Source organism: Rhinatrema bivittatum, chromosome 2, assembly GCF_901001135.1.
Source record: "Rhinatrema bivittatum chromosome 2, aRhiBiv1.1, whole genome shotgun sequence".
In the NCBI taxonomy this organism is placed as follows: domain Eukaryota; kingdom Metazoa; phylum Chordata; class Amphibia; order Gymnophiona; family Rhinatrematidae; genus Rhinatrema; species Rhinatrema bivittatum.
Window position 1 is genome coordinate 48418662 of NC_042616.1, and position 17070 is coordinate 48435731.

At 48.6% G+C, this 17070-nt stretch overlaps 1 protein-coding gene across 11 annotated transcripts in view; it reads right to left on the reverse strand.

Moving 5' to 3' along the window:
- LOC115083911 overlaps nt 1-17070 on the reverse strand; it is a 274261-nt gene that overhangs the window by 104227 nt on the left and 152964 nt on the right. For all 11 annotated transcript variants that reach the window (XM_029588000.1, XM_029587994.1, XM_029588001.1 and 8 more), the window contains exons 30-31: nt 14913-15071; nt 9529-11460 (exon numbers count right to left, since the gene is read on the reverse strand). In XM_029588000.1, coding sequence (XP_029443860.1) covers nt 9529-11460; nt 14913-15071 — 2091 coding nt within the window. The remainder of the gene's footprint in view (nt 1-9528; nt 11461-14912; nt 15072-17070) is intronic.

The following is a 17070-nucleotide window of genomic DNA, read 5'->3' on the forward strand; positions in this document are numbered from 1 at the left end:
ATCTGGAGAGAGGGAGAGTGGTCCACTTGAACCTCATTAGGAATTCTTAGGCCCTCTGCCCGAGTTGCCGACAGTGCTGTCCTAGCACCTCTCCGGCCCAATTGAAAAGGCTGTGAAATGCATCTATACTGACTCTGGGAAGAATTCTTCCCAGGCCAATAGCATCTCAAGTCCTGAAATTTTGGCCTATTGGACAATCCCTTATGAGTCCTCTTAGGCTTGTTCTCCAGAAATTTGTGAGATTTCAACTTGCCCGGATACTTCAATAGTTTCTCAAGGTCTTCCTTGAAGAGAAACCTTCCTCAGAAGGCCAGACGTCCTATCTATTGTAGTGGGCTGAAGGCTTCATACTGACAGAGGACAACCTGAAACTCTGCCAAACAGGACTTCATGTACCTGGTGATGAGCTCAGGCAGTCCTGGAGCTCATCACCAACTACACCGCTTTCACTCTTAAACTCTGGGCAAAACAAAATACCAAAATTATGACTGCAGTGTACCAGAATAGACTGGTTTTAGATTACCCTTTGGCCCAGGAAGGAGGGTTTGCGGAACATTTAACCTCTCCAATTGTTGTTTACAGGTAGATGACCAAAGCAAGGTTATCCAAGACATCACTGATCGCAGGGTCAAGATGGCACACGTCCCTGTCCAGCAGTAGAATAGTGCTTGGGACTGGGCCAACGGATTCGGTGGTTGGTTTTCCATGATTGGTGGATTTATCCTGGGCCATCTTCCCATACATGACAAGTTTGGGCTACAAAGGGGGGTGGAGCCAATAGGGCCCATCCATCTCAAACCCGTGAAGAAACCACCAGACTGTTTGGGAAATTAGGGCCCCCTGAGAACTCAATTTGCTAACTTTTCTTGTTTCTGTTTCTTTCAGCCTCACAGCTGCTATGTGATGGTGTGATACTTATCAATCTCTATCTATGATAAGTATCAAAGGGGGGAATGTAGTGAGCTGAAGGCTTCACATTGACAGAGGACAACCTGAAACTCCTGCCAAACAGGACTTCATGTACCAGAATTCCCTGATTCATGACGGGTTTACTTACAGTCTGCAATACAGCTGTAATTAGGACATTGAGTAACACTCTGTCAGCACATTTTCATTGTTAGCTTCGCTGTTCTTATTCTCTGATAAGCTTTCACTGCTGTAACCTAGATTAGAACAATGAATGTATTATGTGCAGGACAGTATTACTATAGACTTGTGAATTCCTTTCCAGAACTGCAAGTCCCGGCAGCCTCTCCTGCAGAACTTGGGAGAAGTTTCACGAAAGTTCCAGGGTGTCTAGGGAGGGGGTCAGTAGCCCCTCAGCCGGGATATGCTTGCTCAGCAAGGCGTAGAACGCATGTGTAAAAGATAAGAAATGTGGAATGTATAAAAGCCAGCTCCTGAAGGGGAGGGGCAGGCAGATTTCTGAGCCATTGTTCTCAGCTGTGTCTTGCATGCAATAAAAGTCTTTCTTTTCGGACCAGTTGTCTGGGGCCTCTTTTCTGACGGTAACACTATGACTTGGACCAAACATCTGCCCAGTTGCGCAACCACAAACAAATGCCTAGTTGACACTGAAGCTACTATACTTCTAGCTTAAGCCTAAATAAGATCCTACAAAGCATCTGCTATGAAGGCGAGACTGGCTTCCAGCCTTTCTGCCTCCCTTTCCTCAGTGCTGCCCACTGGAATCTGTTGGGCCCAGCATAAACATGCCCTAGCCATATAGCTGCTGTAGACAGCTACCCAGAGTGCTAAGGATGACACTTCAAATACCTGCTTGAGACGAATCTGCAGCTTCCAATCTTGATAATAGAACTTGCACTGTAGGCTATAGAAACATTTTTTTCCTGTGGTTTTTCTTTGTCACTACTGATTTATTCAGGCTTTCTTGTTAGCAGAGGATTGGAAAAGGAACTTTCTGCAGTTCTTTCTGACTGCCAGTAAGTGGACAGACTTGGTGAGATCTATAGTTCTCCTTCCCTTTCATGGCCCATATGTAGTATATGAATAATGTCAGAGGTTCCCAAACTCAAGTCCCTCAACTTAGTTCTGGTTTTCAGGGAAACCAAAACACAAAAAAAAAAAGAATCTGGTTCTCAAACATAAACAAATTGCTCATTGTAAATATCCTGAAAACCAGCCCTTGTTGTGTGCCTTGTGTTTGGGAACCAATGGACCTAGGACAATAAAATAATTCTTTCCATCTGCAGGGAAACAGCCCCAGTTCCAAATAATAAATCAGTAGCAATAATGTGTGATCATGCTCAGTAAAGGCCATCACAACAGTGCTATATATCAGGTGCTGATCTGCCAGCTCAGCACCTGATCCGTAGCAGGGGGGCATAACTTAGTGACTGACTCTATCCTGATTTAGTTTTATAGAATCTAAAACACTCATATGTGAGGCCAAATCAAGCCTGACTAAGGAGAATGCCTTGTAGATGTGTTCTGTTACTTATTCCAGTATCAATAAGTAACAGAGAAAATATCTCCTCCTCTATTCCCCCCGACAAAAAAAAAAAAAAGTTGGGAATGTACCCTTCCCAAAATTAAAAGGAAATTGTACTGCTATTAGGGTCAGACCACAAAGAAATGTAATCCTTCCGCACATAATATTTACAATGTATTCTTTGACCCTCTTAGAAAGGGATATGTTATATTCCTCCCAGGACAAGCAGGATGGTAGTCCTCACAGATGGGTGACAACATCAGATGGAGCCCTATCACAGAATACTTTTGTCAAAGTTTCTAGAACTTTGACTGGCACACTGCGCATGCCCAGCATGCCACTAACCCTGTGGCCACACAGGGTCCCCCTTCAGTATCTTTTTTTCCATGCAGCGGTTGCCTCGCAGTTTAGGAGCTCTGTGAGAAATTTACTCACACTTTTCCTCACGGAAAAATTCGAAGTCCATCTTCATTATTTCACCCTCACAGAGGTCCCACCATCGCGCTCCGTCTCTTCCGACGCTCAGTAAGTGTATTTCCCACGATTTGCAGTCGGTTCCCGGCGGCATACCCCTCGGTGTCCAACAGCCACCGTTCGCGTGCCATTTTTTTTCAACATGGTGACCGGGTTTATAAAGTGCCCCGAGTGTCCGAGGACTATGTCCATAACGGACCCGCACAATGTATGTGTTTTGTGCCTTGGGCCTTCCCATGATGTCCGTCGCTGCCCCAGTTGCGCACAAATGACACCCAAAGGCCGGCACGCTCGACTGGAAAAGATGGAGCATTTATTTGCCTCAAAACGTTCTACTCCATCAACTCCGGTACAGAGTGCACTGAGCCGAGGAGGTCCATCTACCTTGGAGTTGCCCCACCAGGAAAACCATGGAGCAGGTGACCGTCCATCACCGATGTCCACCCATTCTAAGACATCTGTGTCATCGTCTTCAGTGACTGAGAAAGACTGGACTGAGCACTGTGGGAAACACCGCCAGTGGCACCGACGTGCATCCCCGCCCGGTGCTGGCACTGACACCGCAGCGGCGTCAACTTCTACCGAGCTGCCTGCAAAGAGGTTCCGGGGAGAGGAGCCCCCATCCTCCTCTGGACCCGGGACCCCGAGGCGTTCCCCACCAATATCGGTGCCGGGAACTAAACTTCCACAGACTCCTGTGGAGACTCCAGTAATGCCTAGCCTGTCTCCTGCCCCAAGCGCAGAGTTATTCTCGCCAGCTTTCAGGGAGGAATTGGACAGACTGGTCCAAAAGGCAGTGCTGAATGCCCTCCAGGGCTTCCAATCGTCACTGGTGCCGGTCCCCATATGGGCACCGGAACCGGCACCCTCGATGTTTGCACCGCTTGAGTGCTTAGACACCCTCATCGGTGCCCTTCTAACTCAACCTGTGCCATCGGACACGCTGGCACTTTGTCAATCATCGATGCCTCCACAGATCCCGATTCCTATTCTGGGTTCCTTGGAGGAGGAAGAGGCGGTCTTCGGCCCAGTCCCTGCAGGGGACCCACCGATGCTGGAATCTGTTCCAGGGCCATCAGGTATATCGGTGCCTAGGCACACTTCATTTACTTTGGTGCCCTCGATGCCAGCGCCATCTCTTTTGATACCAGTGCTGCCTGCCTCGATGCCACCTCGCCATCCATTGATGCCTCCTTCACGCCCTCTCAGGTTTGGTGTTTTTCCTCCCTCTGGAGGCCTGGTGGATGAAGGGGAGACTCCCTATGATCAATGGGAGGATGCATCCTCTGACCATTCCTCACAAGCTTCTGAGGAACTTCTCTCAGAGCCTTCATCACCGGAAGAAATGCATTGTTCTTCTCCGGAAGACCTCTCCTTTTCCAGTTTTGTCAAGGAGATATCTGAAACTATCCCATTTCAACTGGTAATGGAGGAAGACGCTCGCCACAAAATGTTAGAGGTCTTACAATTCGTAGATGCTCCAAAAGAGGTAATGGCGATACTAGTGCAGAAGTTCTTCTTGACCTCTTGCACCACCTGTGGGATCATCCAGGTACTGTACCTCCAGTCAATAGAAAAACAGATTCCACGCACCTGGTTCAACAAGCCCCAGGTTTTCAGAAGAGCTAATTTCCCCACCATTCTGTAGTGGTGGAATCAGCCCAAAAGAAGGCTAAAAGATCCCGTCCACACTCCTCTGCTCCTCCTGGAAAGGAACAGAAGGCGTTGGATGCATTAAGCGCAGAGTTTTTCAAGGGTCCATGTTAATAGCTCAGATAGCAGCACATCAACTATACATGACCCAATATAATAGAAATCTCTGGAAGCAAGTCCAAGAATTCTCAAAGACCCTACCACAGCAGTACCAGGAAACCTTATTCTCCATCCTACATTCTACAAAAAGGATTGGAAGCTGGTAAACAAGTGGTCAGAGCAGCCTACGATTCTTTTGAAACAGCATCCAGAGTTTCGGCAGCGGGCATCAGTGCTAGACCCTGGGCCTGGCTCAAGGCCTCGGACCTACGCCCAGAGGTGCAGGACAAATTAACAGATCTCCCCTGTTCAGGAAAAAACCAGTATGGGGACAAGATCCAGGACGCAGTGGCCTAGCTTAAAGACCATCAAGAAACCCTGCGTCAACTGTCACCTCAGATGCCCCTTCCAAGGCCCATAGGGGCACACGTAGGGACACTAGAAAACTATTTTATAGACCACGTAGGTACTACTCTACTATATCTTGTGCTCGGACAGCTCGGGCCCCTCAGAGAGGACATACACGCCAACCAAGGACTCCTAGAGTGCAGCCAGCTCACCAAGCTGGACCTACAACTGCATTTTGACTCCTATCCAGAGAGCAGCAGCCAGCTCCCCCTGATCCCACAACCCAGTTCACCAGTTGGAGGCTGCCTCTGCCACTTTGCAACCGATTGGCGCCCAATTACCACAGACCGATGGGAACTGTCCATCATATCCCTCGGTTACCACCTAAATTTTTCAGCTGTACCCCCGGACTCCTCACCCATTCCAGCGTGGAGCCGGGATGATCACACAGTACTTCTCGAGTCAGAGTTCTCAACCCTTCTGCATGCCAGGACCGTAGAACCGGTTCCCTCGACTCAGCAGGGGAGAGGGTTCTACTCCTGGTATTTTCTAATCCCAAAAAAGACCGGCAGCCTCCGACTTATTCTAGATCTTCGTGCCTTGTACAGATTTCTCCACAAAGAACGGTTCAGAATGGTGTCCCTAGGCATCTTGTTCCCTCTCCTACAGCAGGGGGATTGGCTCTGCTCTCTGGATCTTCAAGACACTTACGCCCATATTGCAATCTTTCCTCCTCATCGCAAATACCTGCGATTTGTAGTGGGACACGGGCACTAGCAATACAAAGTACTGCCATTCGGCCTTGCCTCGGCACCTTGAGTGTTCACAAAATGCTTGGCAGTCGTGGCAGCACAGTTATGCCGCAAGGGCGTCCTGTCTTTCCTTATCTGGACGATTGGCTCATAAAAAGCCCGTCCACAGAAGAAGCCCTCGACTCCCTCCACCTCACCATACGACTTCTACACTCACAGGGATTTCTGATAAACTACCCGAAATCCCACTTGACACCATCTCACCATCTCTCCTTTATTGGAGTAGACCTGGACACTACTGTAGCCAAGGGTGTTGCGCTCGTGGCTGCTCTTCACCCTCGCTCCACCCTCTCTATCTCTGTGGCGACTCCCTTCAGGTCTGATGGATGGCTTGCTGCCACGGCTTCTCCATGTCGCTTCTCTCCGGCGTCCCCGGACTGGCTCGACACTGCGGATCCGCCATGTTCCTGATGACATAGGGCGTGCACGTCCTCCGAAGTATGTACCAGCAAGGGTGCGAAACTCAGGGGCGTCCCCCTGTATTGACGTCATCCGCTTCCAGCATAAAAGGTCTTCACTTGTGCTTACAATTCGAGTTAGCAAGGATTGATTGCGGGGATTCATCTGGACCTGCTTCTCTCTACGCTACTCTGCCTCCTCGGACTTACCAGGGGTACCCGCTCCTCGGGGGCCTCGCTCTCTTTTCTTGATTTCAGATTGCAAAGACAGGAACTGGTACTCGCTCCTCGAGGGCCTATGTTCCTGAACACTCTGAAGATTCTCTACTGTCTTGAAGCTATCGCAGGTACAGACATTTGTGAGTTACTATGTCAGATTACAGATAGGAACCGGTACTCGCTCCTCGAGGGCCCATGTTCCTGAATACACTGAAGTTTCTCTACTGCCTGGAAGCCATTACAGATACAGACGATTGTGAGTTACCATCGCTCTCTCAGAGTTCCCTGGAACCAGGTACTCACTCCTCGAGGGCCTAACTCTTTCCAGCTACTGAGCCTTCTTAAGAATCTATGTGAGTGTGTCATCTACTACTGGCTATGTATGCAGCATACCCTGTCTACTCACTATCTCTAGTCTCTCTACAGCTCAGCAACCCTAGGATCGCAGTTCCAGTATCTGAGGGACTTCAGCCCTGCCGGGCACATCAGCTCACTACTGCCACCTCTGGTGGTTCTACTAACCTGTCTAATAAAGAACTGTCTGTGTCTGTCTCCATACCCAAGCCTAGCCGGTGGTTCCTCTTAGGATATTCTCCTGGGGGCGCTGTCATCTGCCATCGGCCCAAGGATTCACCTATTTACATTAGAGTGCTCATTCCTCCCACTTCAGGAGCTGAGCGCAACAGACTGCTAACTCTCATCTGCTTGCTCCTCTCATCAGCATAGCAGATCATAACAGATTGCTAGCTCCTCCCCTCTGGAGGAGCAGTTCGCAACAAAGGGGTTCCTACCCAACAAATGCGCAACCACGCTGTCCAACCTCGCCAACTCAATCCGCCGTCGGCAAGCAGCCTCGGCTCGCCAACTACTCACATTACTAGGCCATATGGCGTCAACAGTTCACGGCACCCCAATGGCATGCCTAGCCATGACAGTGACACAATGGACCCTAAGATCTCAGTGGAACCAAGCCACTCAGCCACTCTCGTCCCTTGTCCACATAACCAACCAGCTTCATTTATCCCTTGCCTGGTGGATGCACAAGACCAACTTGCAAAAAGGTCTTCCCTTCCAGCAATCAGCTCCTCAGGTGACCATGACCATGGACGCCTCCACCTAGGTTGGAGAGCCCATGTCATGGCCTACAAACCCAAGGGATTTGGACAAAAGTTAAAGCAACCTGTCAGATCAACTTTCTAGAGCTTCGAGCGATGCAATACGCCCTTTATGCATTCCGGGACTACCTGTCCAACAAGGTCATCTTGATTCAAACAGACAACCAAGTAATGATATGGTATCTGAACAAACAGGGGGCACGGGCTCTTACCTGCTCTGCCAAGAGGTGGCGCAGATTTGGGCCTGGGCCCTGTTGCATTCTATACTACTGTGAGCCACTTATCTGGCAGGCACACAGAATGCAATCACAGACCACCTCAGCCGGACATTCCAGCCCCACGAGTGGTCGCTGGAGCCCTTTGTTGCGAGCAGAATCTTTCACCGGTGGGGTCAGCCGGAGATCAGCCTCTTTGCGTCCAAATACAATCGCAAAGTACACCGGTTCTGCTTCCTACACAGGGACCGGAAAGTACCAGCCGCGGACACCTTCGCCCACCCCTGGACTACAGGTCTCTTATACGCGTACCCTCCAATTCTGCTAATAAGTAAGACTCTCGTGAAACTACAGCAGGACCAAGGCTCAATGATACTCATAGCCCCTTATTGGTCACGCTAAATCTGGTTTCCCATTCTTCTTGACCTCTCTGTCCATGAACCCATTCATCTGGGCACGGCGCCCAACCTCATTACACAGAATCATGGCAAGTTGCACCTCCCGAACCTCCAGACCCTGTCTCTGACAGCCTGGATGTTGAAAGGTTGATACTACAGCCCCTCAACCTTTCTAGTAACATCTCTCATGTCCTAGTAGCTTCACGAAAGCCCTCAATGCGAAAGTCTTATCACTCTAAGTGGAAGAGATTTACTTTGTGGTGCACACTGAAAGGCTTTGATTCCTTTTCTTGCCCCAAGTCACAACTCCTAGACTATCTCTGGCACCTCTCGGAATCTGGTCTCCAGACCTCCTCCATACGAGTACACCTGAGTGCCATCTCTGCTTACCATCGTGGAATAGGGGATGGCCCGATATCGGCTCAACCAGTTGTGAGTCGCTTTATGAGAGGCTTACTACAGCTTAAGCCTCCACTATGCCCACCGGTCTTGGCCTGGGACCTCAACGTGGTACTTGCACGGCTCATGCGTACTCCATTTGAGCCCCTGCACTCCTGTGAACTCAGATACCTCACATGGAAAGTCATTTTCCTAGCAGTGATTACATCCGCTCGCAGGGTCAGTGAGTTACAGGCCCATGAGACCTACTCGCCCTACACAAGGTTCCTCCATGACCGGGTGGTTCTGCATACTCACCCTAAATTCCTACCTGAGGTGGTAACTGACTTGTACTTAAACCAGTCTATAGTCTTGCCCACTTTCTTTCCAAGGCCTCACACTCACCCGGATGAGCGAGCTCTGTACACCTTGAACTGTAAGCATGTGCTTGCCTTTTACTTAGACCGCACCGCAATCCACAGGAAGTCCACCCAACTCTTTGTTTCTTTTGACAAAAACAAACTTGAAGTTGCGGTGGGCAAGCGGACTCTCTCCAACTGGTTGGCAGACTGCACTGCATTCTACTACCAGCAAGCAGGCCTTCCACTTGAGGGACGAGTGAAGGCGCACTCAGTCAGGGCCATGGCAATGTCAGTAGCACACTACCATTCAGTACCGATTGCCGACATCTGCAGGGCCGCAACGTGGAGCTCTCTCCATACCTTCGCAGCCCATTACTGTCTCGACAAGGCTGGTTGGCAAAACACCATCTTTGGCCAGTTACTGGCATGCTGGGCATGCTCAGTGTGCCAGTCAAAGTTCTAGAAACTTTGACAAAAATATTCTGTGACAGGGCTCCATCTGATGATGTCACCCATCTGTGAGGACTACCATCCTGCTGTCCTGGAAGAACACCTGTTACAGGTAAGCAACTCTGCTCTGTCTTGCCTCTATAGCTGCTCCTCACCTGAGTGATCTGACTCTTCCATACATCTGCTTGCTGGTGTGTCCAGCCAGCTGGGGAGTCTTTGCCAGGAAAGCAACGTTTCCCTTTCCTGCAGCTTTCTTGTGTTTGGTTCTTGTAGCATCCTGGCTTCTTGTTCCCGTAGCGCCTTCGCTTCCCGCTCCTGCACCTTCTTCACTTCCCATTGCCTCATCTCAATTTTCTGCAGCTTCCTTACACTCTGCGCTTTTTCCTTTTCCTGCAAACTGCTTGCTCCTTGCGGTTTCTCTGCTTCCTGCAGATGTTTGTTTTCTTGCTGTCGGACGGCTTCCTGCAGGGGTTCCTTCTCTTGAGGCTGCCCAGCTTCCTGCACGTTTTGTGGTCTGACAGCTTCCTGCAGGGGTTCCTTCTCTTGTGGCTGCCCAGCTTCCTGCACGTTTTGTGGTCTGACAGCTTCCTGCAGGGGTTCCTTCTCTTGTGCCTGCCCAGCTTCCTGCACGTTTTGTGGTCTGACAGCTTCCTGCAGGGGTTCCTTCTCTTGTGCCTGCCCAGCTTCCTGCACGTTTTGTGGTCTGACAGCTTCCTGCAGGGGTTCCTTCTCTTGTGGCTGCCCAGTTTCCTGCATGTTTTGTGGTCTGACAGCTTCCTGCAGGGGTTCCTTCTCTTGTGGCTGCCCAGCTTCCTGCACGTTTTGTGGTCTGACAGCTTCCTGCAGGGGTTCCTTCTCTTGTGCCTGCCCAGCTTCCTGCACGTTTTGTGGTCTGACAGCTTCCTGCAGGGGTTCCTTCTCTTGTGGCTGCCCAGCTTCCTGCACGTTTTGTGGTCTGACAGCTTCCTGCAGGGGTTCTCTTTCTTGTGGTTTCTCAGCCTCCTGCAGGATTCTCTTGTCTTGAGGTTGCCCCACTCCCTGCAGGTTTTCCTTGTCTTCCAGGTTCTCTGTTTTTTGCCGTTTTTCCTTGTCTTGTTGTTTCTCTGCTCCTGGTAATTGCCCAGTCTCCTGTGTTTTTTCCTGGTTTGGCAGTTTGTTTGTTTCTTGCACATTTTCTTTGTCTTGAAGTTTCTCTGCTTTCTGCATGGTTTCCTTTTCTTGCAATGTATCCACTTTATACAGTTGCCCCATTCCCTGCCGTTTATCCTTGTCTTGAGGTTTCTCTGCTTCCCGCAGGTTCTCTTTATCTTGCGGTTTGTCTACTTCCTGCATTGGTTGCATTTTCTTTAGATTTGTCTTATTTTCCAGCTTCTCTGCTTCCTGCAGGTTTTCCTGGTCTCGTGGTTTCTCTGCTTCCTGCTGTTGCCCCATTTGTTGCAGTTTTTCCTGGTCTTGCACTTTGCTGGCTTCGGGAAGGCTTCCTTTCTCTTGCAGCTTCTCTGCTTCCTGCAGGTTTTCCTGGTCTCGTGGTTTCTCTGCTTCCTGCTGTTGCCCCATTTGCTGCAGTTTTTCCTGGTCATGCACTTTGCTGGCTTCGGGAAGGCTTCCTTTCTCTTGCAGCTTCTCTGCTTCCTGCAGGTTTTCTTGGTCTCGTGGTTTCTCTGTTTCCTGCTGTTGCCCCATTTGCTGCAGTTTTTCCTGGTCATGCACTTTGCTGGCTTTGGGAAGGCTTCCTTTCTCTTGCAGCTTCTCTGCTTCCTGCAGGTTTTCCTCATCTAGCAGCTGTCCTCTTTTCTGCAAGCTCTCCTTGTTCTGACGTTGCTCGGTTACCTCTGGGTTTGCCCTGCTCTGAAGTTGCCCCATTTCCTGTGGGCGTGCCTCGTTATCCAGTGGCCCCTTTCCGTGCCGGTTTTCTTTTCCTTCCAGTTGCCACGTTTCCTGCAGGTTATTCGCATCTTGGGCTCTGCCTCCTTCCTGTTGCTCTCCCTTTTCCCGCAGCTTATTTCCTTCTTGCGGTATTTCCTTTTTATACAGTTGATCCATATCCTGCATTCGGCTCTCTTTGGCTTTAGCTGTGCGCTCCAGTCCTGTGAGGGAAGAAAGCCGAAATTCAGCACGCATTTCCTCTTCACTGTTTGCTTTATTACATGTACACACTAGACACACGTGGCGTGAAAGCAGAAAATGCAGTCACTGCCTGCACTGGCTCCTCATTGGGCTCTGCAGCAGCAACAGGAATGGGAGGGTGGAAGAGCTACAAGGTTCCATATTTTACCTTCTAGCTCTTTATTAGTAACAGAGTTAATGCCCTCCTGGCCTTGATCTTTCTTTCCCTTATTCTCTCTTTTGCCAACCTCTCTTTCCCCTCTATTATTCTGGGGCAAGTCTAACACACATTTTGACTCCAACCCTGCTGCCACTTTCCTGCCTCTCTGCATTTGCTTGCCTTCCCAACCCTTTCCACTCAAACTGCTGGCCAACATCTGGAGCCTCAGGCCACAGCTGCATTAGTTCATATAGACCAGAAAAAGGTAGAGGAATGCTTGTGTCAACCTGCACAGGTTGGAAGGTGGCAGAGGTGTGCTCAAAATGGCCCGCACAGGCTGGAAAGGGGAAGCGGTATGTGGCCATCAATCAGCTGGTGCAGAGGGAAAAAAGCTGTAGCAGCCAGCCATCAGCATCAGATTATTAGTGAAGGGAGGGAAGAAGGAGAGTGCTGGGGTTAGGAAGGAGAGACAGGATTGGCAGTCGTCAATGGAAGAAAAAATGATGGGCCCATCCACAAAAGTTGGCACCACAGCCAGTGGGAGACACACTGATGATCAGAGCTGCTTTAACCACATAAATTTCCCTGCATAACAAGAAGCAAAAGCAGCACAGGGCCTGTAAGCTGGCGTGCACTCGCAGACCCGGCAGTGGTCCTGCCCCTTGCATGGGTTTCCTAGGTAACAGGAAGCCTGTATGGGAGAAAAGGGTGGCTGCCTCACTGCCTGTGAGCACCTGCCGGCTCACAGGTCCCGTGGTGATTTCATTTCAAGTTGCTGCAGCTCTCACCGCTACAGAAATATCTTCAGCTGTACAAAAACCTACAGCACTGCAGTCCAGGGAGCATTTACTTTGAGAATGATGTTAGCTCAATATTGTTACTTGTCACTTTGTTCCATGTAATGCTCTCATGCAAAGTTTTTTGTTCTCTGGAAACCGGTGTGATTTGTAATTTCTACAAGAATATCGGTATATAAAAAAAACCTAAATAAATAAATAGGTGGTAGGAGAGTGTGAGAAAGGGGGAGAGGGGAGGAGGACTGTTGCTTGGCAACGGGTGAGGGGGAACTTTACAGGGGACTGCGGCCAGGCAGAAGATTGAGGGACAGAGAGGGAGGGGCTTCTGTTGCTTGGCAGGTGGACAGGAGAGAAAGGATGCGCCTGCTGAGAAGGAGGTTGGAGGGGAAGAGAGGGGACATCTACCTGGGCAGAGGGTTCAGGGGCTGCTCTTGCTGGGCAGGGAGTTGGTGGTGGAGAGTGGGTTGCTGCTACTGGGCAGGAGTTTGGAGGAGAGAGGGTAGCTGCTGGGTAAGAGGGAGTAGGAGGTTGACAATACTGGGCAGGGTTAGGGGAGATGGGGCTTCTGTTGCTGAGCAGGAGTTGGGACTACTAGGCAGGGGGTGGGGAGGGGAGAAGGTTGCTACTGGGCAGGAGGTGAGGAAACGACAGGGGAGGCTGCTGGGCCAGAGGCGAGTGGTAGAAAGAGAGGGAAAGCTGCTCAGCAGCGGATGAGTGGAGAGAGAGAGAGGAGGGATGCTGCTTGATAAAGAGGGGAGGGGAGGAAGAGAGGGATGCAAGCAAAGAGTGAGATGAGAGAGAAAAAGAGGGTTGCAGAGCAAGGAGTGAAATGAGGGAAAAAGAGGGAGATGTGGGGGCAAAGAGTGAAAGGGAGAGAAAAGGGCGTCCTGGGCAAGGGCTGGGGAGAGAAAGAGGGGAATGTTGGTCATGAAAGACAGAGCGAGACAGATTGGGGAGGGAGTGCTATGCTGGAGCCACCACTGCCACCAGAAGGCAGTTTTGCCTTCGCTGCCAAAGCAGAGACCGCTGTGCTGGAGCAGCCACTGGTAAGTCAATTGGGGGTGGGGGGGTGGTGGGGGGGGTGGGGGGGTGTAATTCTGCATATCTGCCCCGGATATAGAAAAGGCTGGTCCCAGCACTGCAGTTATCCTCCCCTGACCTAAAAATGTCCACAGCCAGGCCTCTTCCATCTGGCACAAAGGGTGCGCATTGTGAACGTTTGAACGCACTTTCAGCCGAGCAGAGGATGACGACCTTCGGCCGAGCCATTTTGCCCAGATAAATGGCTTTGAAAATTGTTCTTTACAAGTTTTGTTCTTTCTGGCTGGCTTTCTGTACGGCTTACAGTGCGGCCCATGCACCATTCTGGTAGCCCTTCTCTGAACTGCCTCTGTCTTGAAGTGTCCTTTTGTAGATGTGTCCTTCAAAATTACTTCCCTCTTTCTACTAATGACACCTCTCCATATGCCCCCCCGAGAATACTATTAACTTTCCCAACTGCTCTGTCACACTAACTGGCTACCTTGGGGTCAACAGAGATCATGACTCCCGGGTCTCTTTCCTGTTTGGTAACTACTAGCTCCTCAACTCCATAACAGAATTTGGCTCTTGGATTTTTTCATCCTAAAATGCATTATTTCAACAAATGTTTTTTGGATTAAAGCATAATTGCTCAAAATTTGACTATCTTTTCAAATTTTTATTCTTATCTCCTCCCTGTGACATATCTATTAGGTCGCAAATGTTCATATCATCTGCCAAAAGGCACCCTTTGTCTTCTAACCCTTCCCTAAAGACACTGAAGAGGACTGGACCTAGCACTGATTCTTATGGCACCCCCTGCTGGTCGCTTTCCCTTTACCAGTGGATTCCAATGACTACCACTCTCCGAGTCCTATTGCTCAGCCAACTTCTCATCCAGAGTATAAATTTTGGTCCAAAAGACACAGACTGCCAGTCATCTGGGAGACTTCCATGGAACACCAACAAGATCAGAAAACCAACAGCTTATATTAAGGTCCCTGCATGATGTTTGTTCAATTAATGACTTGAAATTATTCTCTCTAATCACATTACATAAATCTCTCTAAAACATTTACATACATCAAAAAATCATGGGATAAGCATACACAAAGGATCCTTAGCGGTAAAGAATTGAAGAGCAAAACTGAGATCAACTGAGGACTAAGACAAACTACCAAAAAGTAGTTAGAGCAGACTGGATGGACCTCGTGAGCCTAATCTGCAGTCATAGTCTGCTTTGATGAGGTACATATTTTCTAGCGACTATACAACATCCTAACTGACAAAGGCTTCTTAACCTCATTTCACAGAGTTCAATAAAACTCACAAGTTTGTGTTTTGCATATAGCAATTTGCACTCATAATTATAATCAACCTGCTTACCTATACGCCCACCTAATTTCCCATCCAAGGTGTTATTATAGAGAGACCTACGACTAGGAAGTCATCTTACCTTCTGTATGTGATCTCTTCATCCCCGTCTCAGGTCTCCTTGATCCCATGTCTCCTCTGGTGATGCTGGCAGATGTGTTGGAAGAAGAAGATTTACTTACAATTATTTTCTTCAGATAGTTTACCAGGTCGTGTAGAGGTGTGTTGCCTGTAGCTGCCTCTGTGTTTTGACAATAAAACAGAAAAAGGTGTCAGTCTGAAGCCATTAATCAAGTGGACAGATTCAGCACACCTGTCAAACCTGAACAGCCCAAGCGAGGGGTTTTCTCATAGACACGGAATATAAAAAAATCCTCATGCAGCACGCTCTGGGATCCGGTTTCCACACAGGAAACATCCAGCGCTACCAACGATGTAAAACCAACCAGGTCTTTTCTTCTCCTAGTAAGAAGGGTGAAGGGTGAGGGAGAGAGCTGCGACAATGTGGAGGAAGGGAGAGAGTGAGGCGGGAAGGAGGAGGGGAGAGCGAGACGGCTGCTGGGGGGGAGGAGGTGGAGCAGGTAATGTGGGTTGCTTGAGAGGTAGAGAAGACCAAGCTTGGATGCAATGGGGGTGGGATGCAGAGGAGGAAGAGAGTGAGGGGGCTGCACCAGGATGAGGTGGGGGGGAAGAAATGTATTCACCGTGTACTTCGCCGCTGCAACCCTCCCACCCCCTAACGAAAGCAAATTATTACTGAAGACGTGGGGGAGGAAGGAATATATGGCAACTGCATTTTGTCCCTGGTGAGTAAAGTCCTGGAGGAATTTAGATTCCCTGGGGCAGTGTATGCACATTTACAGGGTAATTTTATAACTGTGCGGGTAAGACTAAAGTCTGCGTGTGATCTGAACCCACAGACCTTAGACTGTATGTTCAAAACAAACTTATGTGCATTAGCTCACTTTGAAAACGCTTGGGAAACTGGCCTGTCACACACAGAGGGGAATGTTTAAAGGCTTTCGCGTGTAAAAACGAGCATACATTTCTTTCTTTCTTTAAAAATGGTAGTTATTCGTTTACACATTTCAATAAATCACCCGTGATGTACAAAATTAAAACATTAAGTTACAATATATAAAAACTAAACAAAACTAAAACATAGTTCTTCAATATAAAACATCAGCACAACTGGACTATCCAGCTATCATCATTAAAATCTATTTCCAGTCATCCAGTTATCTTATCAACTATCCTCCTACACTCCACAAATCGTAAACCAGGTTTTTAATTTAACTATGAAACTTCGTCAGTTCTTTCTCTTCCCTGATTTTAATCGGCATCTCATTCCATCATACTGTGATTATTGAAGAAAAAGCCTGATTCTGCACTCTAGTATGACAGCAAGTCTCATCGGGGGTGGGTGGGAATTGCAACATCAATTGTTGACTAGATCTTAAACGGCGATTAGAACATCTCCAACTCGACTGGTTAGATAGCTGCTAGGAACAAACCCCTTTCAAATTTTGAATGCCAAAATCAAACATTTAAACTTACAGCGTAATTTCATTGGTAGCCAATATAGCCTCCTTAGAAAAAGGGAGCTGCAGCCTCCCACCTAGATCTCCTGCACAGGAGCCTGGACTGATCTGGGTATGAACAGGAAAGGAAAATTGGTTCATCCCTGCTAATTTTCATTCCTCGAAATCCACAGATCAGTCCAGAGTCTCACCCTTTTTTTTGGCAGTGTTTGCTCATACTGGCAGTGTATATATAACGAAGAATTGTTGAGAGTTCAATGATGTTCTCTTTTTGTTATTGTTGGAAAGGATTTTCCATTTCGAGACTTCACCTTCCTCCTGCTTGTTAAGAGGGTTTAGGTTGATTTAATTAGGGTTTTCTCTGTATTTATCTTAGCTTCGGTACGGGTCGAAATTGAGGGACTGCAGTTGGCACACTAGGAAATATAGCAGTGTCAGCAAAAAATTTTTTTCTCAGTCTCCATTTGCTGGCAGGGAGGCAAAACTGAGGAGTCCAGACTGATCTGGCTATGAACAGGAAATGCGCGTATATTTTTAAAGTAGGTAGAAACCCAATAAAATACTTTGAAAAATAAGTAGGTAGAAAAAGTAGACACGATCAATGCATTGCATGTATCTGCGCATAAGCATACATGCGTGCATATTTTAGAATACGTGCATATGTGATAAACTCGGGTTATAAAATACTATGATAGAACT